We start from the raw sequence: 23,403 nt of genomic DNA, 5'->3' as shown, positions 1-23,403 counted from the left end.
TTTCCGGAAATTTAGGTAAAACATTTCCACAAAATGAGTGAATATAACATGTATCTGGAAGGGTTCAGATACATTGTAGACTGGTCATAATAAGTCTGACAACGAAGGACCCCACTGGAAATAAGTCACTCTGTCTGACTTTTTTGGGTTATCCTAGGTTCTCAACACATATGCTGCTATGTATGATAATTCTATGTAACTGTATTGGTGTATACCTGAATAAACTTACTTACTTACTTCAGATAATACTGGAAGTAGGGATGTTGACCACCGCCTGTACTACAATAACTTATGTTCGCTTGGTGTGAATTTAAGTCTCCCACAACAAGTCAGGTAGCTAGGCATTGGCCAATATTAGTTATCTGCCGGCAGGGAGATAATACCTTGGTAAGTAAGTCATATGTTCCTCACAATGTAATTGAATCACTGTTTTGTATAGTTTTTGCTCAAGACTTTACTCGACTTACGTCACATAGTTTTTAAAATTATACAGTCCACAAATTAATTACTGCCAGTGTTACTGGCTTGAAATTCTTTTACCGATCAATATTCAAGAACATATGGTCACATTTTTTAAGGTCTAGACGTGTGAGTTGGGGAGATGAGATGACAGAGGAGCATACCTGGAGAGGGTTCCGGGGGTCAATGCCCCCGCGGCCCGATCTGAGACCAGGCCTCATGGTGGATCAGGGTCTGATCAACCAGGCTGTTGCTGCTGGCCGCACGCAAGCTGACGTACGAACCACAGCCCGTTGGTCAGGTACTGGCTTTAGGTGCCTGTCCAGTGCCTTCTTGAAGACAGCCAGGGGTCTATTGGTAATCCCCTTTATGTATGCTGGGAGGCAATTGAACAGTCTTGGGCCCCGGACACTTATTGTGTTGTCTCTCAGTGTACTCGTGGCGTCCCTGCTTTTCATCGGTGTAATGTTGCATCTCCTGCCGAGTCTTTTGCTTTCATAGGGAGTGATTTTCGTGTGCAAGGACAATATAGCGACCTGTTGTTCTTAAAGTCCCACCTGGGAGTGATCATGTCGGAGGATCTCACCTTCAAGGACCATAACATTGTATCAATCGCATCTGCTAGAAAAATGACAGGATGGATAATGAGAACCTTCAAAACTAGGGATGCCAAGCCCTTGATGACACTCTTCAGATCACTTGTTCTATCTAGGCTGGAATATTGCTGCACACTAACAGCACCTTTCAAGGCAGGTGAAATTGCTGACCTAGAAAATGTACAGAGAACCTTCACGGCGCGCATAACGGAGATAAAACACCTCAATTACTGGGAGCGCTTGAGGTTCCTAAAACTGTATTCCCTGGAACGCAGGCGGGAGAGATTCATGATTATATACACCTGGAAAATCCTAGAGGGACTAGTACCGAACTTGCACACGAAAATCACTCACTACGAAAGCAAAAGACTTGGCAGATGATGCAACATCCCCCCCCCAATGAAAAGCAGGGGTGTTACTGGCACGTTAAGAGACCATACAATAAGTGTCAGGGGCCCAAGACTGTTCAACTGCCTCCCAGCATATATAAGGGGGATTACCAATAGATCCCTGGCTGTCTTCAAGCAGGCACTGGACAAGCACCTGAAGTCGGTACCTGACCAGCTGGGCTGTGGCTCGTACGTTGGATTGCATGCAGCCAGCAGTAACAGCCTGGTTGATCAGGCCCTGATCCACCATGAGGCCTGGTCACAGACCGGGCCGCGGGGGCGTTGACCCCCGGAACTCTCTCCAGGTAAACTCCAGGTCTCCATAGTAAGAGTCAGCTGCCAAGAGATGATGTGTCCCGTAACTCACACATTGAAGTCCGTGGTTCGATTCCCGGTGTGGGTGAAAACATTAGGGCATGTTTCCTTAAGACACCTGCTGTCCATGTTCACCTAGCAGTAAGTAGGTGCCTGGGTGTAGCAGACTGGTGTGGGTCGCATCCTGAGGATAAAATTAACCTAAGTTGTCGAAATGCTCTGCATAACCAGGAGCTGTTTATATATACAGGATGTCACTAATATCAGTTAGGTCAGTATAAGTTGTAATCAGGGGCATATATCGTGTGTGCGTACTGCACACCCACCAAAGATGGTAAATTCGTAAATATTAAGATCAGTTAATAATATAATCTTGGATGATATTGGGAAACTAATTTTTCTGTCCCTTCTTATGAAATATTGTGGCAGGTGTTCTAAGATAGCACTGCACACCCGACAGCTAGTTGTATCATGCACAGCGCACACCATGACAATAACCCAAAATATGCCATTGGTTGTATCATTATCATGTACTTGATGAAGTTAGTTTAATATGTTTATTATGCACCCCATACCCATCCTGTGGGCGGTAGTCAAAAGATTACAGAGGTACATAGTTGGTCCAGGGACTGGACTCCAAAGTTTTGATAGCTGAGCAAGTTACAGAGGTAATGAACTTGATGAAGGATAAGAGTTTGTTCGGATTTTTAACCCCGGAGGGTTAGCTACCCAGGATAACCCAAGAAAGTCAGTGCGTAATCAAAGGACTATCTGTCTTATTTCCAATGGGGTCCTTAAATCTTTTATCCCAGGATGCAACCTACACCAGTCGACTAACACCCATGTACCTATTTGCTTGCAAGGTGAATGGGACAGCAGGTGTAAGGAAACACCCAATATTTCCATCTTTACCTGGAGTATACCTGAAGGGTATTCCGAGGGTCAGTGCCCCCGTGTCCTAATCCATGACCAGGCCTCGGGGTGGACCAGGGCCTGATCACCCAGGCTGTTACTACTGGCTGCACGCAAAGTGATGTACAAGCCATAGCCCGGCTTGTCAGGTACTGACTTGAGGTGTTTGTCCAGCTCCCTCTTGAAGACAGCCAGGGGTCTATTGGTAATCCCCCTTATGTATGATAGGAGGCAGTTGAACAGTCTTGGGCCCCTAAGACTTATTGTGTTGTCTCTTAGAGTACTCATGGCGACCCTATTTTTCATTGGGAGGATGTTGCACTACCTGCCAAGTCTTTTGCCTTTGTAGGGAGTGATCTCATGTGCAGATTTTGGACTAATCCCTCTAGGATTTTTCAAGTGTATATTATCGTGTATCTTTCTTGCCTGTGTTCCAAGGAGTACAGGTCAAGGAACCTCAACCATTTCCAGTAGTTTAGGTACTTTGTGGTACTTATACATGTAGTGAAATTTTTCTGTATATTCTCCAGGTTTGCAGTTTTGCAGATTTAATGAGAATCATCATTGGCTTGGCATCCCTGGTTTTGAAGGTTCTCATTATCCATCCTATCATTTCTGATATAATCCTAACACCACAGAACTTTGAAAAAGCAACAAATGACATGCCCTTGCACTCTTTTGCAGGCCCCAGGAACTCTGTGTTCAAAAACTGCAAGAAACTCCTTTCATGTGCATTAACTATTCAAGGAGGAGCATGGACACAGGGGGTCATCCCACAGTCACTAAAAACAACAGATATAACCCCACTCCACAAGTGTGATCATGGCGTATTAGCACACGGATTGTGTAATAAAGGAATAACAGGAAAAGTAGGTAGATGGATCTATAACTTCCTAATAGAACACAAAGAGCAATAATAAACAGGCTAAAATCAGAGGAGGCTACAGTGAAAAGCTCTGTTCCACAAGGTACGTACTTGGAAAGAATGCAAGCAGTCGTTCACTTTCATTTACCACTTCTGGATCTAAAGATAGCTTCCAATAACTTCTGCTATCAAAAACCCTACCAGAGAGTCACCCAGTGTCTCAACAGAGGGTCGCCTGATGCGCCCTAAGATGATCAAATTTCCATCAGGTAAAGTGACACACCCATCCCAAAATTACCAACAGAAGTTACATAAAAACAGGGCTGATACTGATTACTTTTCCTTCTGTCAGAAGTGGATTTTGCAAAGGCCAAAAGGAGGTGGATTGTCCAAGTATTTAGATTCAATCCAGAGAGTCCAGTTCCTTGGATCAAGAGCTCCTTTGCCAAAGGAAGGAACTCCCTTTGAAGGGGTAGCATAGGTGGCAGCTTTATCTGAGACAAACATGCTGTTGTTGTAGCCAAGTTTCCAATGAAGAGTATGAAAGAGAAATATATAAAATTCATAAATAGGGCAAAATGAAACTAAAAAGTGGAATGTGCTATGCTATTTTTATTATACAGTTCATACAATATTGATACTGATGGAATACAGTCTCTGGTGATTTATTCTTATAGATAGTGCATTAAAAATAATTATATAAACAACCTTTTTCCTCTCATTTACAATATATATTTTTTTTTCAACACTTCGGCCACATCCCACCAAGGCAGGGTGACCCAAAAATAAAAAAAAAGTAAAGAAAAAACTTTCATCATCATTCAACACTTTCACCATCACTCATACATAATCACTGTCTTTGCAGAGGCAATATCCTAAACCTCTCCTTTATATATGTATATATATATATTATTTAGCCAAAATGGATTATATATCACTTCTTACATCCCAGGATCCAGGAAGGCTGGTTGACAGATCTTACAATGTCCAGGAGAATGAAGGGAAGTGATCACCTGCAAAGAAAAAATATTGCCTATAAAAACAATTCTTGCAATTATCACATCTTTTACAGAACTATGCAACTAATTTAAATACGTTGCTCGGGTGAAGCACATTTGAAGCAGTGATGTTTATCAATGGCCTGAAAACTTCAAAACATACAAGCTACAACTCAGAACCAGATCAGATCATTTTTAACTAATAACTCCACATAAGCAAAACCCACTGTATATATATTAACTAAACAGGTTCATTCACAATAAGGTGACCAAAGTAGGCAGTCAGCCCTGGTATCCTATTCAGGTACTGTACACTACAATGCATAAATTTATGGAAATAATCTTTTAAAAATCCTTTAATCTCTTTAAAAAATCCCTTAATCTCTCCACTTTTTCTTTTATGTCTTCCCCATATAGAGTACATATACCACACAAAGTTGTTAATCTTGTGAAGGGCATTCATTATAACAAGGTAGGAGGAAGAAGTAATCCTAATGAGAGACTAATGACTTGTGGGAATGATCACCTTGTCAAAATGTTGATATTGTAGTACTCAGCAGCATGGCACTGTCATCAATTTGTCGCTTCGAAAACTAAATTAAATGTTGTTGGGTCTCACCAATAACTAAACGAGTCCACTGCATGGACACAGCCTCTAGCTTGGTTAAACAAAGCTTGACAAACCATGGGCATAACATACTTTTTGCCCACATAAACAAATTTATCACAATGTAAGCAGTTGCATGTGGAACAAACAGAAATACACAGAACAATATATGTGTTGAAAATACTGCCTTGCTACCTCATGAAAGATTAAGTGTAATTATTAATCATTCACTGAAAGTACTATATGCAACAAATATGAATACATACAAAGATGCCAACCAGCCTCTGCAACAAGTCAAACATACTTTGTATTAAACTGTAGTGTATAAGAAAACTGCTATTCAGCTTTATAAATGCCTTGTTTTAAACTATCCTGGCTACCCAAGCATGTACACCACATCCAGAGGACACACTTATAACACTGGAAAACAATGGTCAACCCAGTACAACAAAAGATCATCCTGGAACTAGCCTCACTCACATAACAGATAGCTGTAGATTACAGGACTGACAGCTCTTCAAAAAGAGACATGACAGGACTGTTCTTAAAAGGCATAATGTTACAATAATGATAAATTCTTGTTAACTAAACTCTGGCTACATTATCACAATGTCTAACATGACACACAAGGAATTAGCCACAGTACAAGCATTCCAAACCACAATACAACAGAAAAACTCTTACTCTTTTAGAGTAACAAACCTATGGTACAATCTACTTGCCAAAAGCCATACAAAGGAGTGTTGAGGTGGTGGTGGTGATGATTTTGTCAGATAATGACCTGTTAAGTGGTTAATTAAGCATCTACTGGCTTGCTGGAACTAGATTTTACATCCTATTTTAACAAAGGATCACCACAAAGTAGTGCACATGTTATTCAAAGGTACTACAGTTTAAAATCAGCCTGGAAAAAACAAGAAACAATTTGAGTGTATCTTTCATCATTATTCTTTACTGTATTCAGAAAAAAATACTAAATCCATAGGTGTTACACAGCAAGCCATAGGCTTCCTATCTCATGTGACACTATTATATGAAGCATGATAATGTGTACATTGTCATGACCAGTTGCTGTAGCTTGAAATCTCAACAATACTTATGTAAGGTCAAGGAGAATAAATGGAACATCGTAGGGTTTATAATTATGAGGCCAAGTCCAGTGGAGTACACTCCCATCAGAATTTGAACTGAGGTCAGATAGGAAACAAGTGCATTATTACACTTATGAGGAGCAAAATTATATTATTATAATGAGTGAAAGCACTAAACCGACAAGGAAAATGAGCAAAAAATCTGGAGAATGGGAGACAATTGGATTAGACTATATGTTCAACTATGAAATAATTACTATCCTACTGTACAACTATGATATAATCCTTAGTGTTAAGTAGTCTGTAAGTCAATAATGTTAAGTTGGCCCATAATGCCTAGGCATAATAAAGGCTCTCTTTGTATTGCAACCCACTATTGTAAATACAAAATCTCAATGTACTGTTTGCAGACAAAATAAATTAAATAAATAAATAAATCTTAGCCGAGTCCCACTCCTTAACCTGCTGCTTTCCAGATTCACTATGTCCTGTCATATATACTCTTAAAACAATGAGTGAAGCCTGGATCAACAACCTTTGATTGACATCAAGGCATCTCTGAGGACAAAAATGTAGCCCAAGGATGATTCTAGCAAAGCATGTCCCACTGCTTCTGCTACATCAGTAGAGCTAGCTGATTCAGTGTCGGGAATTATCAAGGATGGATCAGAGAACTTGCCCACTAATTTCTTTGCTTTCCTCCATACTTAAAGGAAATGGCATTTAGAGTACAGATGCAAGTATGACTAATATATTTAACTGGGCATATGACAAACTGCATGAGCTTTTGTTTGCTTGAAAGCAGTCAATAATGAATGCACTGGCAGCTGCCAAACAGGGCATATTTAGACCAATAGCTCAAGCAGTTTTGCTACTTCAAGGACTTTCCCTTAATGGAGGCTCCTTGATGTTGTTGAGGGGCTCTTGATCTCGGGAATTGGACCACTGCTTCAGTTTCTTGAATACCTTGTTCCCCTCAGGTGCTACATGACCCCTACAGGTTTAGTCCTCCCCCATTATCAATCATAACTAAGCGCTAAACCTGCAAGGGTCATACAGCACTGCAGGGTAGGTATGCTAAAGGTGTAATATGCCTGATCAGAGACCAGTGAGGGTGAAGAGCATGCCAGAAGTAGAGTTAGTAAGGGCAGTGAGGAGTGCTAAAGGGAAGTATAATCAAAGTCAGTGTAATAATGCTGTTGCTGACAAAAAGACACAGAGGGAGTGTGTCAGAGATGGACCTGTCAGCGAGGTCAGATAAAATAAGGATGTTGGAGCAGTGACGACACCAAAGGTAAATGCTGCATGCTTGCTGGTAGACAGGACAGTCTATTAGGATATGGCATACTGAAAATGGATCTTGACAATTCTGTGGAACTGGGTGCTTCTCCACGAGATAACAATGAGCGAGATGTGTGCGTTTGATATGAAAGTGGGAGAGCATAGTCTCCTACACACAACGCTGATAAGAAGAATGCTCCTGTGGAGTAGGCTACTCGGCTGTTTTTCCTTCATCAAGTCAAGCCAAAATTAGTATTGTATTTATGGTAAAGTACTAAATCCCCTAGAAGTCGTACAGCACCTGGGGAATAGTTGGCAACTGGATTTGATCTGAAGGGAGAATGGCTTAAATTCCTTGAACCAAAAGCCCTTCAGCATGGGAGGGTATTAAAGTATCCAATTACACAAAAAAGTGCTTAACCCACAGAGATATTATTACTATTATTACACTCAAAACTAAGTGCTAAACCCACTCATAATGGTAATGAAAGCCTCTGAAGCAGACACAAAGAGGCTGTCTTACACTGGGTCCATGGCTATTATTGTGCTCTGGGAATTAACTTCAGGACTATTCTGCAAGTTTGTTAAAAACTTTCCTCATCTTCTGCAGGATCACTGGTAGAATCATTAGCCAGAGTCAGCAACCAGCCAACTACTTGGGCTTCTAGCCATCCTCCTTTTGTTGCTACAGACTGAGAGGGGAAACTATACTTCACAACTGCATGTTGGACATACCACTCTCAGGTTTGTCTCTTAGAGCTGATCTGTGTCACTCTTAAAAAAATTTTCATGTTATGAATAGTTGAACACCTTTGGACTGTTTGTCTCATTCATCAGAGAGCTCATGGATTTCATTTAAAACTTTGTTAAAACCTTGACATGCTTACAGGCTGACCACCTCTCAAAGTTTACCCGTAATGCAAATTCACTTTTTTTTTTTTCCAACATGTCGGCCATCTTCCACCGAGGCAGGGAGACCCAAAAAAGAAGCACTTTAACCATCATTCACACGTAATCACTGTCTTTGTAGAAGCATGCAGATACGACAGTTCAGCTTTCACTCCAAAATAGCAAATATCCCAAACCCTCCTTTAAAGTGCAGGCACTGTACTTCCTGCCTCCAGGATGGAAGTCTGGCTAAGTGGTTTCCCTGAGTCCATTCACAAAATATTATCCTGCTCTCACACAACAGCTCGTGAAGTCCCAAAAACCATTCATCAACATTCACTCCTATCTAACACACACACACATGCCTGCTGACTTCTTAATTGAAACTGATTTACTTTAACGACTATGAGTTCTGCCTTGTGCCCTTGTATTTGCTCGCTTTGCCTTTGTTCTCTAGCATTAGCACTGCACTGTCTTGCAGTGCTAAATGATCCACTTGAATTTGGCACTTTTCTTATCCTGAGAAGAGTTGGATGAAGGGGTTAAAGGTTTTCAGTGCTAGGGGCCCTTAGCATCCAACAGGCTTGTGTGAGCATGCTAAATTGGAGCCATGGCTTGACATGCTGTTGGATTCTGAACAAGGTAATATCTATGAAGGGATTCAGGGAACACTGGTTAGATGGACTTCAGTCCTAGAGGTGGGAAGTACAATGCCTGCACTCTAACAGTAAGAGCCTACAGCTAAACAAAAGGCCTAGGAACTAGGCTGGTATCTTAATTTTCATTAAGATACCATACCTAGACACATCACAACTTATTATACTGTAACTCTACATGCTCACACAAGCCTACAGGATGCTCAAGGCCCTAGCAGTCAAAACCTTTACCCCTTCCCTCCAATCCTTCCTGAGATGTCTTATACCTTTCCTTTCTTTCACCCTAGATTTATACACCTATCATATTCTGCTCCATCCCCTCTAAATGTCAAAATTACCTCAACCCCTTCTCAGTCCTCTTAAATTATATAAAGTCATAATTTCTACTTTTTGAAAAAAAAAAAAAATATATTAACCTTTTCAGAGTTTCCGACGTACTAGTAGGGCTTACGCGCCAGGTTATTGACATATTAGTACGCATAAATTCTAGCGCCTTCAAATCTCGCGGGAAAAGGCTGGTAGGCCTAGATGTGAGAGAATGGGTGTGTGTGTGGTCGGTGTGCATGGTAGAAAAAAAATCTGGGACCCAGTGGCGCATTGAGGGAATGCCATTTTAGCAGACCTTGTTCACCGTGCCTCACGGTAAGAAGCTCCTCACTCCTCGGCGAATTGGGACACACTTGTTCCCCAGTGACACTTCTAATACAGATGGAAGTGCCAGTGAAGACGAGTTTCAAGGTTTTGATGAAGTTGTGACCGAAACTAATGACCATAATACCGGTAATAGTGAGGAAAACCTAGACAACCCTCAGCCTTCCACCTCTGCTACTGGGCCATCTTGTTCACGTTCAGTTGTACCAGAACCAAAGAGGAAACTCCTATTTTCCCATATCCCGGACTCAGATGTGAGCATTGGTGATGATAGTGATAGTGAATATGAACTACAAGCTCTTGAAAACACTTCCATTATTATTATTATTATAATCAAAAAGAAGCGCTAAGCCACAAGGGCTATACAGCGCTGCAGGGTAGGGAAGGAAGCGAGGGTATTGGATGGCAGAAGGGAGGAGGGATGATCAGTAGGTTACAGAAAACAGCGGGGCAGGGGATAGTATGGGGGTAGAGGGTAGCAAGAGATTGAAGTAGAAAGGGCTGAAGGTATCAGAATTTGTGAAGTAAGTCAGTTGTTGTCAAAAAGTCAATGAGAGAGTCTGGATGAAAGGTGGGTCCATCAGCGAGAAGGGAAGGTAAAGAGAGAGCAGCAGAGCGAAGACGACGACGGAGGTAAATACTGCGTGCTCGTTGATAAAGTGGGCAGTCCAACAGAATGTGGCTGACTGATAATGGAACTTGGCAATTCTCACAGAGAGGAGCAGGACACCTCTCCATGAGATACCCATGAGTAAGACGAGTATGGCCAATGCGAAGACGGGAGAGAGTAGTCTCTCAACCTCGACACTGGTGATAAGAAGACGGCCAGTAACCTATACTCGGTTTAATAGACTGACGTTGTTGCCAACGGGTGTGAAGTTGGGAAGATATTGCAGCAAAATAGTCCGTAAATGGAATACCTCTACATGAAACTGGTAGGTCATGTACTGCTGACCGCGCAGCAGTGTCTGCCTGTTCATTGCCCTGTACGTCAACATGACCAGGGACCCAACAAAAAACAATATCTTTATGCTTGGTAAAGATGCGGCGTAGCCAAAGTTGGATACGGAGGACTAAGGGGTGAGGTGTATCAAATTTCTGTATAGCCTGTAAAGCACTAAGGGAGTCTGAGACAACCACAAATGATGACACAGGCATAGATGCAATACAGATAAGTGCTGTAAGGATAGCATACAATTCAGCAGTAAAAATACTAGCCAAAGATAGTAAATGCCCTTGTACGACGCTGTCCGGAAACAATGCTGCGAATCCTACGCCGAAATCATTAATAACAAGGAGAAAAAGTGTTGTGCTCAGAACACATCCCTGGGGGACACCTTCAGCTTGGATAAAGTCCGGGGAGAGCACATTATTAACCCGAACATGGAAATGCCTGTCAGTTAAAAAGTTCTTAAGGAAGGATGGTAGATTGCCTCGAAGGCCTAAGGAGTGGGCTTGGGCTAAAATATTATACCTCCAAGTTGTGTCATATGCCTTCTCAGGGTCAAAAAATATGGCAATAACTGAGTGGTTATTCGCAAAGGCATTACGAACATGTGTATCCAAGCGTAGTAAGGGGTCTATGGTAGAACGTCCCTTACGAAAGCCATATTGACGAGTGGAGAGACTGTTGTGTGTCTCTAAATACCACACTAAACGTCTATTTACTAGGCGTTCCATCACTTTGCAAACTGCACTGGTAAGAGCAATGGGACGATAGTGGGAGGTTTCATGTCCCGTAGTGCCTGGTTTGCAGAGAGGGAAAACAATGGCGGATTTCCACAGCTGTGGAAGAACTCCTTGTGACCAAATAAGATTGTAAAGGCGTAATAGGACTGCAAGGGCTGACTGATGTAAATGTTGTAGCATACGAATATGAATGTCGTCGGGCCCAGCTGCCGATGATCGGCAAGCTGAGAGTGTTGCCTTCAATTCTTGAAGTGTAAAAGGCACATTATACTGTTCTTCTCTGAGAGAAGAAAAGTCCAAGGGTGCTAACTCTCTGGCAGACTTTGAGGAAAGAAATGAGGGGCATAGATGGAGTCCCTGAGAAATACGGACCAGATGATTGCCAATTTCATTGGCAACATCTAGTGGGTTTGCTATATCAACACCAGCAACCCGCAGAACAGGAGCTGGGTCAGGAGAATATTTACCACTCAGTTTTCGTACTTTTTTCCAGACTGCACTCATAGAGGAAGCAGAGGTGATGGTGGAGACATAATCTCGCCAGCAAGTGCGTTTAGCGTCACGGATGACACGGCGAGCGATCGCACGCTTCTGCTTAAAATCACAAAGTCTCTCTGTGGTTCTATAGTACCGGTACCTGCCCCATGCAGCGCGTTTCAAACGTACTGCACGAGCACAAGCAGGAGACCACCAAGGCATGCATTTCTGAGAATGCCTGCCCGAAGTTTGGGGTATAGAATGAGAAGCTGCGGTTAAAACGGAGGACGAGAAGAGGTTTAAAAGCTCATCGATGGAGGACGAAGAAGGAACCTCTCTAAAAACAGTTAGGTGTGAGTAAAGGTTCCAATTTGCCTGATCAAATTGCCAGCGTGGGATGCGAAGAGGTGGTGAATATGAAGGGGAAGTAAAAATGATTTAGAAATGATCGCTGTCATGTAAGTCTGGAAGAACAGACCAAGTGAAGTCTAATGCGGCAGAGGAAGAGCAGACTGAGAGATCGATGCAAGAGAGTGTGAGTCCAAGGATCAAAATGGGTGTGAGTACCTGTATTTAAAACATGGAGGGGGTGGGTGGCAAGAAAAGCCTCTAACTGAATGCCACGGGAATCACAGTGAGACCCCCCCCCCAGAGGAAATGGTGGGCATTAAAATCACCAAGTAACAGAATCGGTGGTGGTAATGACAAAACAAGAAAGGCAATATCCGGAATAGATAATGCCCGAGAAGGAGAGAGATATAAAGAACAGAGCGTATACCACCTATGCAAGTGGATACGGGCTGCTGTGTAATGCAGCGAAGTACGAACAAATAGCTGATGGTACGGAATATCAGTGCGTAGAAGAAGGGCACTTTCATTAAAGGTCCCATCAGGAAAAGGATCTGAAGAATACAATAAATTATAGCCTGAGATGGGAGAGATAACAGCAGAGTGTAATTTTGGTTCCTGTAAGCAAACACCAACAGGGGAAAACTGGGAGAGTAACATCTGAAGCTCACCCCGATTACCCCTGAGGCCGCGTATATTCCACTGTAAATAGGCCATGATTGGTAATGATAAAGATACCTGAAATCCGCAGGTAAGGGTTCCTACGGACTAGAGGGGTTAGAAAAGTCCACATGCGGAGGCAGTGGAAAACGTTCAAGCAGCGAAGGAACGGTGCGCTGTGAAGAAAGGAGTTGCGCAGATGGAGTAGAGGAGAGAGAAGGAGCGGAGGGTGGATCAGTGTCCATTGATGGTTTGGTCTCTGCAATATATTCAGAGATTGCTTCAAGTGTTTCAGAATTCAGAAACGTCGTATGGGAGACAATATTGGAAATGGTAGGGGGAGGATGAGTAAAGATTGGAACTGTAATGGACTGTTCCAAGGTAGGGGGGGGGGCAAAAGGGTGGAGGGAACTGGAGAAGCGTGGAAGGGGACAGAAGAGGCAGAAACCTGGGAGGTGGCAGAAGAGGAAGAAACTTGGGAGGGAACAGGGGAGGAAGGTACAGTACGAGGGGGAGGGTGAACCTCTACACTTGTAACAGAGCTAGTGAGAGGGGGAGAACCAGGTACAGAGACAGGAAAATGAAAATGAGGAGGTGGAAGATGGGTAGGAGGTGTTAACGGACCTTTTTTGACTTTTGAGAAGTAGAGGGACGATTGGGAGGAGGTGTCATACGAGATCTCGTCGCTACTGAGGCTTGTGAGAGAGAACACGAAAAAGCAAGATCAGACTGAGACGTTGAAGTAGGGACGTCTGAGCCGAGGACAGCAAAAGAATTAGCTACAGGAGTGACTACGGGAGAGGTAACCACAGAGGTGGGTGCAGAAGATGGGATACCAGAAGTGGGGGGACGTTTTGAAACACAGGAATAAGAAACACGAGGTAGTCTCCCTTGGAGGCGGAGATGAGAAACTGCCATGGCATAAGGGAGACCTTCTGCCTCTTTGAGGTAACGGATTTCCCGCTCGTTTAAGTAGACTTGACAATGGCGAGAGTACAAAGGGTGAGCCTCATGACAATTAAGGCAAGAGGGAGGTCGATTGCAAGACGTATTAGAATGGTCATCGGCACCACAGACTGGGCATTCGGCGATAGATCTGCAATATTTTGCTGGATGGCCAAATCGCCAGCAATTTCTACACTGTTGCGGTGTAGGGATCACCTTTCGAGCTTGTAACCGATGTCCTGCTACATAAACTGAGGATGGGAGTTCACGGCTGTCAAAAGTTAAACGAGCCACATTGCTAGGTTATCGTCTCCGCCCGCGGGCAGGAAGAACGTAAGTGTCTACCTTGAGGATTGGGAGATCTTGGAGTTCCAGCTGTTCAAGAATGTCAGTGCCACATGTCTGGAAATTTTGTTGAACTATGGTATGGGGCAGAATGACGGTACCACTACAAGAATTGAGGGAATGATGCTTTTCAATAGTTACAGGAACAGTATCGATATGGGAAAGACGAGAAAGCTCATGAGCCTGGGTAGCATTCTGTACGGTGACGATGTGCGTACCGCTCTTAAGAGCATGAAAAGAAATATCTTTACCAACATGGCGTAGGAGTGCCTTGCCAATACTGTGGTCAGAAAGATAGGCAGTAGAGGAAGTCGGTCGTAAAGTGAAGAATTTAGTCCATTGTGCAGTCTGAAACTGAGCGTGGAAAGGTAGTGAAGGACGTGTCGATCTTTTCTGAGAAGAACGAGAAGGTGAAGTATCATCAGCAGGTAATTGTCGTTGTCGTTTAGGCGTGGGACCAGAGTTGGTCCGACGTGGAACAGGCTGGCGATTCGAAAATTGCCGCACTGTAGAGGGAGAGGCCGGAAGCATAGTCAGAGGAGAGCGAAGGTCAGATAAATTGAAGGAGTCAGTCGAGGCCTCAGTACCTGAAGCGGGTGAGGAAGCAGCACCGGCAAGAGGTACAGAGGCATGAGGAGTGTCCGAAGAGTGGTCCAAAGACGAGGCGGGGTCAGAACGGGGTGCAGTATCAAGAAGGGGCCCGGGGGTAGCAGGTTCATGGACTAGGGCTGCCATGGTTAGGTTACTTCTTTCTTTTTGTTTTTAAGAAAAAAAAAGAAAGAAGAAAATAAAATAAAAATAAAAAAAAGAAAAAAAAAAGGGGGGACCGGGGAGGGATAGTTCCTAGGAGGAATGAAAGGGCCAGAAATCTCCCTCCGCGCCCAAGAGGACCTCAGCACCGCAAGTAGCGCAGATGCAGCATGGAACCCGTGCCATACCCTACCCATCATGCCAGTAAACCGGCAATCCGGGATAGCAACCTCACATCTGCCGAGCTACCTCGGTGGACAAAAGAGAGGGCGGCCGGAAATCTGCCACAAAGCATACCTCCTTCGGCCACCACCCCCGGAATCCGAAAGGTGGCTTCCAGAGATACACCCGTCGCCCGAGAGACACCCAAAGCCACCCTCCGGGATACCGGAGAGGGATCAGGACATCCCCAGGCAATCCAGATTCCACGGCAAACTAAGCCACCGCCAAGAACCTCAACGGAATGGGATGGACCCCAGTACCCTTTCCCCTACCTAGGAACTAGCGTGCCTGTGGAAAAAAAAGAAAAAAAAAAAAGGCCAAAAAGGAAGGGCAAAAGGGAGGGGTGGGGAGGAGGAGGAGGAAAGGAAAAAGGGGAGGATGGGATAGGGAACGGGGGATTGGGGGGTAATTAGGCTCGGTCTGAGGAAGTAGACCGACAGGTCTAATTCCTCAGACCAAGAGCCTCTTCACCACGCCAAGGAGCCCCCCTTGAAGAGGAAAAACATTTCCAGTAGCGATAGTGAAGTGGAATATTCTCCAGTGAAGTGTCAGTATATACGATGATATATGCGCTCTGGTAGTGTGCCATATGCTGTTCCAAGGGGAAGGAGTACATCCCATGGCTGTACAACAGGAACAGATAGTGAAAATAAAGATGATAGCATTGCAATTGGGATGGAAAATGTGCATGGTGGTGGTAGTGGTGGTGCCGGCCGTGAGGCACCAGCAGTGGGCCATGCTGCCACCCACGCCGCTGCCTCAGCTGATCTACAACAAAGGCCACCATCCCCCACCCACCCACCACACCAGCCTCCACAACCACAACCTCCACAACCTGTCAATATCCAGTACCCACCAGCAGACCGCACCTGGGATTGGCAGGAAGCTGCCAATTTTGTTCCAAATCCCCACCAGTTTGATGAAAGCCAAAGTGGAATACGGCCATCTTGTACACTGGGAAACAATGCCAGTGAACTGGAATGTTTCGAGTTATTCTTTGACGAACCCCTGATGGAAATTATTATCAGGGAAAGCAACAGATAGAGTGGTCCCTTGTTTATCATCGTTAATCCGTTCCTGGAAGTGCGACGATTATCGAAATAGACAATTTTCGAATCAATTTTCCCCATAAGAAATAATGTAAATACAATTAATCCATTCCTGACACCCAGAAGTATTAAAACAAAATTTTTTTTACGTGAAATATAGATGTAGTACATAAACAATACAAGGGACATGATGAATGAAACATTAACAGCATAACACTTACCTTTATTGGCGATTCTTCTTAGTGTATGGAAGACTGGAGGAGGAGAGAGATTGGATTAGTTACTGTTTGGAAGGGGAATCCCCTTCCATCAAGACCTCAGGTACCAAGTCCTTTTTTGGGGTTACATACTTATCTTCTCTGTTTCTTAATGCCACTAGGACCAGCTTAAGAGTCACTAGAGTCCTGTCTCGCAAAAGAAGTGTCCAGAGAGCTCTGTTTCTGGCATCTCTTTAAAACTTCCCTAAAATGGGCCAAGACTCTGTCACTGTACAAGTTGCCGATATGGCTTGCAACATCCTTCTCAGGGTGATGTTTCTCCATAAATCTTTCCATCCTACCCCACATTTCAAAAATCTCCTTAATTTCTGAAGAAGGCACCTTCTTCCATCTCTCTTCCTCCTCCTCTGCAGCAAGATTCTGAGCTGCAATCTGTTGCTGTTCCTGCTGAAGCTCTTGCGGCTCCTGTGGTTAGCTCTTCATTGTGGTCCTCCACCAACTCTTCCACATCCTCCAAACTCACATCCAACCCCATGGAACTCCCCAGTGCCACAATAGATTTCACAACTGACATAGGCTCATCAGGGTCAGCCACAAAACCTTCAAAATCCCTCATGGACACAATCTGGGCACAATTTTCTCCAAGCAACAACAGCTTCCTTGATTTCCTTTTTCTTTGCTACGATGGAAGATATGGTTGTATGGGGTTAGTTATACATCCTGGCCAGTTCGGCCACACGTACGCCACTTTCATATTGTTCAATGATGTTTTTCTTAAATTCAATCATATTTCTCACCTTCTTTACCAAAGGCTTGGCACTAGGAGCTTTCTTTGGAGCCATGGTAGCTTATTTAGCACTTGCAAGCACTAAAATGAATGGATTATGAAATATTTTGTATGAACAAGTGAGGGGACCATCGCTCACTGGTAAACAATGGCACACTGGCTGGGAAGGGAGGGCGAAGCTGCTCAGACCTGTGAGTACGCGTCCAGGACGAACGACGATTAGTGAGCCAACTGACCATTTGCAAGCCAATGTTTGGACGAAAATAACGCGACTATTTCCGAAAAGGACGACTATCGAGGGACCACTGTACTTCAATTACACCATGGCAAATACAATACTTTCACCAAAATCACGTCTACACCAGTGGAAGGAGACAACTGTGGCTGAGATGTATCTTTTCTTTGCCACAATAATGCTTATGCCACATGTGTATAAGCACACTGTGAAATCATACTGGTCAACAGACCGCCTGATTGCAACCTCAGGTTTCAGTGATATAATGCGAGTGAATCGATTTGTGTTACTATTACGTATGCTTCACTTCTCAGACAAAACCAGGCCTGACAGAAACGACAGGTTATATAAGATTAGGAATGTGTTTGTGTATCTGAAAGAGAAATTCAATATGTAATTTTATCCCTTCAGGAAGCTTGTTATTGACGAGTCTTTGATTCTGTTCAAAGGAAGACTCTCTTTCAAGCAGTACATACCAAGCAAGAGGAAACGCTTTGGTATAAAGTTGTTTGTGCTTTGTGATTGCTATAGTGGTCTTGTATTGGATATTATTGTGTACACTGGAAGTTATACATTGCAAAATACCAAGAAGTTATTGGGCATCTCTGGTGATGTGGTTAGAACAATGATAGAACCATACCTTGGTAAGGGGCATATATTATATACTGATAACTGGTACAAGCCACTCACTCAGTGATTTTTTGCGAGTGAACATGACAGATGTGCGTGGCACAGTGCGTGCAAATCACAAACATATGCCCAGGTTTGACGCTGGCACTCGTAGAGGTGAGGTGCAGGCGTTTGCTGCCAATGACATCATGGCATTTCGGTGGCATGACAAACGAGATGTCACACTGTTGTCATCAGTTCACCCTAACGAAATGACAAACACTGGCAGGCAGCATAGAGACAGCAATGAACCCATTCTAAAACCTGCAGCTGTGATTGATTACACCCTCAATATGCGCTCAGTGGACAAATGTGACATGCAGATTGGGTTTGCTGATTGTGTTCGCAAGAGTTATAAGTGGTACATAAAACTCTTTTTCCATCTTCTGGACATTTCCATGCTCAATCCTTATAATATGTATAAGATGAGGACCAGAAACAAACCACCATATGGTGAATTTTGTTTGTCTGTCATCAGACAAATAGTATTCAAGTATGTACCAAGGAGCAACACCTGCAATAGAAAACCACCCACTAAATTATCAACAACTATCTTCTCGTCTGAAGCATGGTGATCACTTCCTAATAAAACTGCCTGCTACTGCTTTCAATAAAAAGGCTCAGAAGAGGTGTTATGTCTGTACATATACAAAAAAACGCCCACAACAACGCAGAGACACTCGTTTTATGTGTGAGGAGTTTAAAATACCACTGTGCATGACACCATGTTTCAAAGAGTTCCACAGGCTGCAGAACTTCTAGAAACATTCCCTGTGGCTGTATATGTGTATATAAAATATAGAAAAATAGTAATAAACAACATTTTATATCATTTGTGTAAACAACAATTATAAACAATATAGTGACAACAGTGCTTGTGCAGTTAGTGTGTAGTAAATAAAGAGAAAAAACTTACAAAATGGTGCTCATATTGGTCTCACAGGCCTAAAAGTTACTTGGAAAAAAAAAATAATAGAAAATACAGTGGACCCCCGCATAACGATTACCTCCGAATGTGACCAATTATGTAAGTGCGTTTGTACGTGTATGTTTGGGGGTCTGAAATGGACTAATCTACTTCACAATATTTCTTATGGGAACAAATTCGGTCAGTACTGGCACCTGAACATACTTCTGGAGTGAAAAAATATCGTTAACCGGGGGTCCACTGTAATACCAAAAAAACTAAATAAACTAAAACTGGGTGACCAGCAGTCGCCAATGTTACTGTATGCTGGTCATTTTCTGTCATCTTCACGTTTCCATATCTCGGTAAGTATTGATGGTAAAAAAAAAAAAAAAAAATTTCATAAGAAAAAATTATTTTTTTTTTTTTAGATTTTTCGACCCTGAGAACAAGTCTGGGAGAGGGCCTGTCGGCCCTGAAAGGGTTAAATAAATAAATAAATCTACTCTTTGAATTATCCAAGTAATATTCACACTACACATTATAGGGAATGAAGCTTTTTTTTTTTTCAGATTAATCCAAGGACATTTACTAAAACTGGCCAGAATTTTTTGCAGCAGAGGTGGCAGCAACCAAAGGAAGTGGAAATATGTTTGAGAACAATTTTTTTTTTTTGACATGTTGAAAAAGTGCTAATTCTTGGCTTATTGTGCATAATTTAGCAATTAAACTTTATCATAGGTATGTAAACGAAAAACGACTTTTATGTGGGGTTAGCTACTATCCATGGTTTTGGGTATCCATGGTAGGTCTTGGAACATATCCCCTGCTGTTATAGATAGGGGGGGGACTCCTGTATTGTATTAAAATCACAGCAAACACAAAACCGGCAAGTGTTTCTTTCTCCTTCAAGGTATAACTAAATATTTTTATGAATGTATTAAAAAATTAAATAATAAAAGCTGCTCATTTTAAAACAATGAAAATAGGTAATGTCACCCAGTGGCAATATTAAGTTTGGATGGGGTACTACATACATGATCAATCACCCCATTCATAATTTCATCAGACTAGTACATGACCTTTCGGCAAGGAAAACTACACTCTTTTGTCACCCATAATAAGCAATTATTATACAGCATAAAAAAGTAATAATCTATTCAACAGTCACTTATTTTAATTATATATTTACTAATTTCTATTATTAGAAACCTTGTACAGTATACCAAATATCCCTCACTCACTACATAATAAATGCCAACAGTACTGGACTCTCTTGACTACCACACAATCTAACAAGAAATGGGCTTCATAACCCTTGTGCCAAGCAGCTAGGATTTTGGTAGTCCTTAGAATTAATTGTATAGTAAATTATATGAAAATGGAAATTCTATATTATAAAAAATTAACAAATGCAAATGCAAACATGGGACTGTCTTAAATCACTTAATGATTTGCACTGATATATATCCCAACAGCCGTGATAAATTTAAATATAAATGATTTGTTTAGGAAAGGATGACAAAAGTTGAAAAAATAACACTATACAAACCAGTAATGTTACCACTCACATAGAAATCAATTACAAAAATACACATGAAACAAAGTCCAGTTAGCCAGACTTGGAACTTGGAGGTGGAAAAATACAGTGACTGCACTCTAGTCATCTGAACTGTGATGTCAACATATTTTTGACAAGAAAGCAATTGAATGAATGATGAATGCATTTCCTCTCTTTTTGGGTTACTAACTTGGTGGGGGATGGTTGGTGTGTTAAAAAAATAGATTCATAAGAACTATAGACTAGCCCAATAAGAAAAACACAAACAAAGGTTATATTGTATATTCTATGATATTCTTTACTGGGTATTCTCAAATAATATCAAAGTCTTCTGGAAGAAACTGTAAAAATATTTTTAATTCACCTATTCCCTATTTACCATGCTAAACCAACACTCAGGCCACGAACTCAGACCAGTAAGCCTGGGGTACTTCTGCTGTGGCTTGTCTTAGATCCAGCAGCTGCCACATTCACATCAGTATCAATAGACACCATTGTCAATTGCACTGCCTGCCAATGGTTGATTCTTCTCACACCCCTACAATAGGGCCATGACACCAAAGAATGGGTCATATGCCAAATACCCAAGATGGGTGATTCTTCTCTGATGATTGCAACAACATCAACATTAATATTCAAGTACTTTTTCACATGTACAACATTTACAAAAATCAACAACTAAAAATATTGAAGATTAAGAATTGATACATTGGTATTGAAATACACAAAACCTAATTAAAAATAGAAGTTTGTCAGCTCTGTATGACGAACTACATTATCTGGTCTCGGAAGGAATTTTATATCTAACTTTTTCTATTTCAGAAATATGTTGTATGCAAAATAGAAGCCCCCTCAAAAAAAAAAAAAAAAAAAAAAAAAAAAAAAAAAAAAAAAAAATAAAATTAACAGAATCAGAATAAAAACAGCATAGATTTGTATATTGAATCCAAAAGGCGGCCTCCAGAGATACACCCGAAAGACATCCCCCGGGAGACCGGAGAGGAATTGGAACATCCCCAGGCGACCCAGATTCCACGGCAAACTACAACACCACCAAGAACCTCAACGGAATGGGATGGACCCTGGTACCCCTTTCCCTACCTAGGAACTAGCGTGCCTGTGGGAAGAATCCCAAAGGCCAAAAAGAGGAAGGGAATAAGGGAAGGACAGGGAGGAGGAGGAAGAAAGGAAAAAGGGAGGATGGGATGGGGAAGGGGGGGATTGGGGGGTAATTAGGTTTGGTCTAAGGAACGAGACCAACAGGTCTAACTCCTCAGACCAAGAGCCTCTTCACCAAGCCAAGGAGCCCCCCTTGAAGAGGGTTAATTTATATAAAAAATACAGATATGTACATATACTAAGATAGTTTTGGCCTTTGTATATCTGAAAGTTTCATACCAGTAAAGGAATAACAATATCAGCATTAAGAAAGTTTTATATTTCCTTGTTTCTCCACACAGTGAACTGTTCTATTTCTCTCTTCATATTTTGCAATTTTTTTTTTCTTTTTGCCCTTGAAGGGTTATTTGATTTTTGTCAACCTTTGTCTAAAGTATTTACAGTACTCTACTATTATCAATGCCATTTTTTAAACCTTGAGAGGAAACTCAAATTTCCTAGTAAAGGGAATATCTGCTATAAGGACAAACTTAATTTAACTTGCTCAATTGACTCACCTTTGGGATAAAGTAGAATATACATTGATATACTCTAAATGAGGTTGCCTAAAAAGTTAAAATATACTCATTCCATATCAAAATAAACTGCTGACAGCAACATCAGCTGTAATGTATTCAAACAAAAATCATGGTGCTTTTTATAAATACAAGTGGATTAACTCCTTAATATAAAAATGGATTAATTAAAAATTACACATTGAGTTGTATCTTAAGCATCAACAAAGTTTGCAGCTCTGCAAAATAATGATACAGTATAATTATCACAAAGAAAATTAAGAAACAGAATAAGGGAGAATTATTATTATTATAATCAAAAAGAAGCGCTAAACCACATGGGCTATTTCTGAAGAAGCAATAAACCCAATATCATTAATTTTTTTTCTGACATCACATATCAGATAACCCTCCAACTGCAACATCCTCACTCTTCCTTCAGAGTACAGGCACTGCCCAGGAGGCCAAAAGGAGTGGTGGGGATACAACAGTTGGAAGGCAATTTGATCTGTGATATCAGCACACTTCTGGCAAGACAATGAATGATGGTGAATGTGTTTTCTTTTTTCGATCACCTGCCTTGGCAGAAAACAAGTTGGCCATCCCCCACTGAGGCAGGGTGACCCAAAAAGAAAGAAAATCCCCAAGAAGAAAATACTTTCATCATTCAACACTTTGACCTCACTCACACATAATCACTGTTTTTGCAGAGGTGCTCAGAATACAACAGTTCAGAAGCATATATGTATAAAGACACAACATATCCCTCCAAACTGCTAATATCCCAATCCCCTCTAAAGTGCAGGCATTGTACTTCCCATTTCCAGGACTCAAGTCCGGCTATATAAAAATAACTGGTTTCCCTGAATCCCTTCACTAAATATTACCCTGCTCACACTCCAACAGCTCGTCAGGTCCAAAATTCCATTCGTCTCCATTCACTCCTATCTAACACACTTGTGCATGCCTGCTGGAAGTCCAAGCCCCTCGCCCACAAAACCTCCTTTACCCCCTCCCTCCAACCTTTTCGAGGATGACCCCTACCTCGCCTTCCTTCCCCTACAGATTTATATGCTCTCCATGTCATTCTACTTTGATCCATTCTCTCTAAATGACCAAACCACCTCAACAATCCCTCTTCAGCCCTCTAATACTTTTAT

The 23,403-nt window shown here is 42.0% G+C and overlaps 1 protein-coding gene and 1 long non-coding RNA gene across 7 annotated transcripts in view; one reads left to right on the top strand and one right to left on the bottom strand.

The window, feature by feature from the left end:
• The first annotated feature begins 241 nt into the window (after positions 1 to 241).
• On the top strand, positions 242 to 21,472 carry LOC128687341 (uncharacterized). Of its 2 annotated transcripts, none has more exons than XR_008406812.2 (3): positions 242 to 387; positions 8,124 to 8,257; positions 21,393 to 21,472. It is a non-coding gene; the product is annotated as an uncharacterized lncRNA (long non-coding RNA). The 2 variants fall into 2 exon arrangements; XR_008406813.2 differs by lacking the exon at positions 242 to 387 and adding an exon at positions 1,605 to 2,820.
• sgl (UDP-glucose 6-dehydrogenase sgl) overlaps positions 4,129 to 23,403 on the bottom strand; it is a 69,367-nt gene continuing 50,092 nt past the window's right edge. For all 5 annotated transcript variants that reach the window (XM_053774737.2, XM_053774738.2, XM_053774739.2 and 2 more), the window contains one exon: positions 4,129 to 4,549. In XM_053774737.2, coding sequence (XP_053630712.1) covers positions 4,515 to 4,549 — 35 coding nt within the window. In that variant the 3' untranslated portion in view covers positions 4,129 to 4,514. The remainder of the gene's footprint in view (positions 4,550 to 23,403) is intronic.

Source organism: Cherax quadricarinatus, chromosome 40 (genome assembly GCF_038502225.1).
Source record: "Cherax quadricarinatus isolate ZL_2023a chromosome 40, ASM3850222v1, whole genome shotgun sequence".
Lineage (NCBI taxonomy): Eukaryota > Metazoa > Arthropoda > Malacostraca > Decapoda > Parastacidae > Cherax > Cherax quadricarinatus.
Note: the sequence above shows the minus strand (reverse complement) of the source record. Positions and strands in the feature narration are given on the sequence as shown.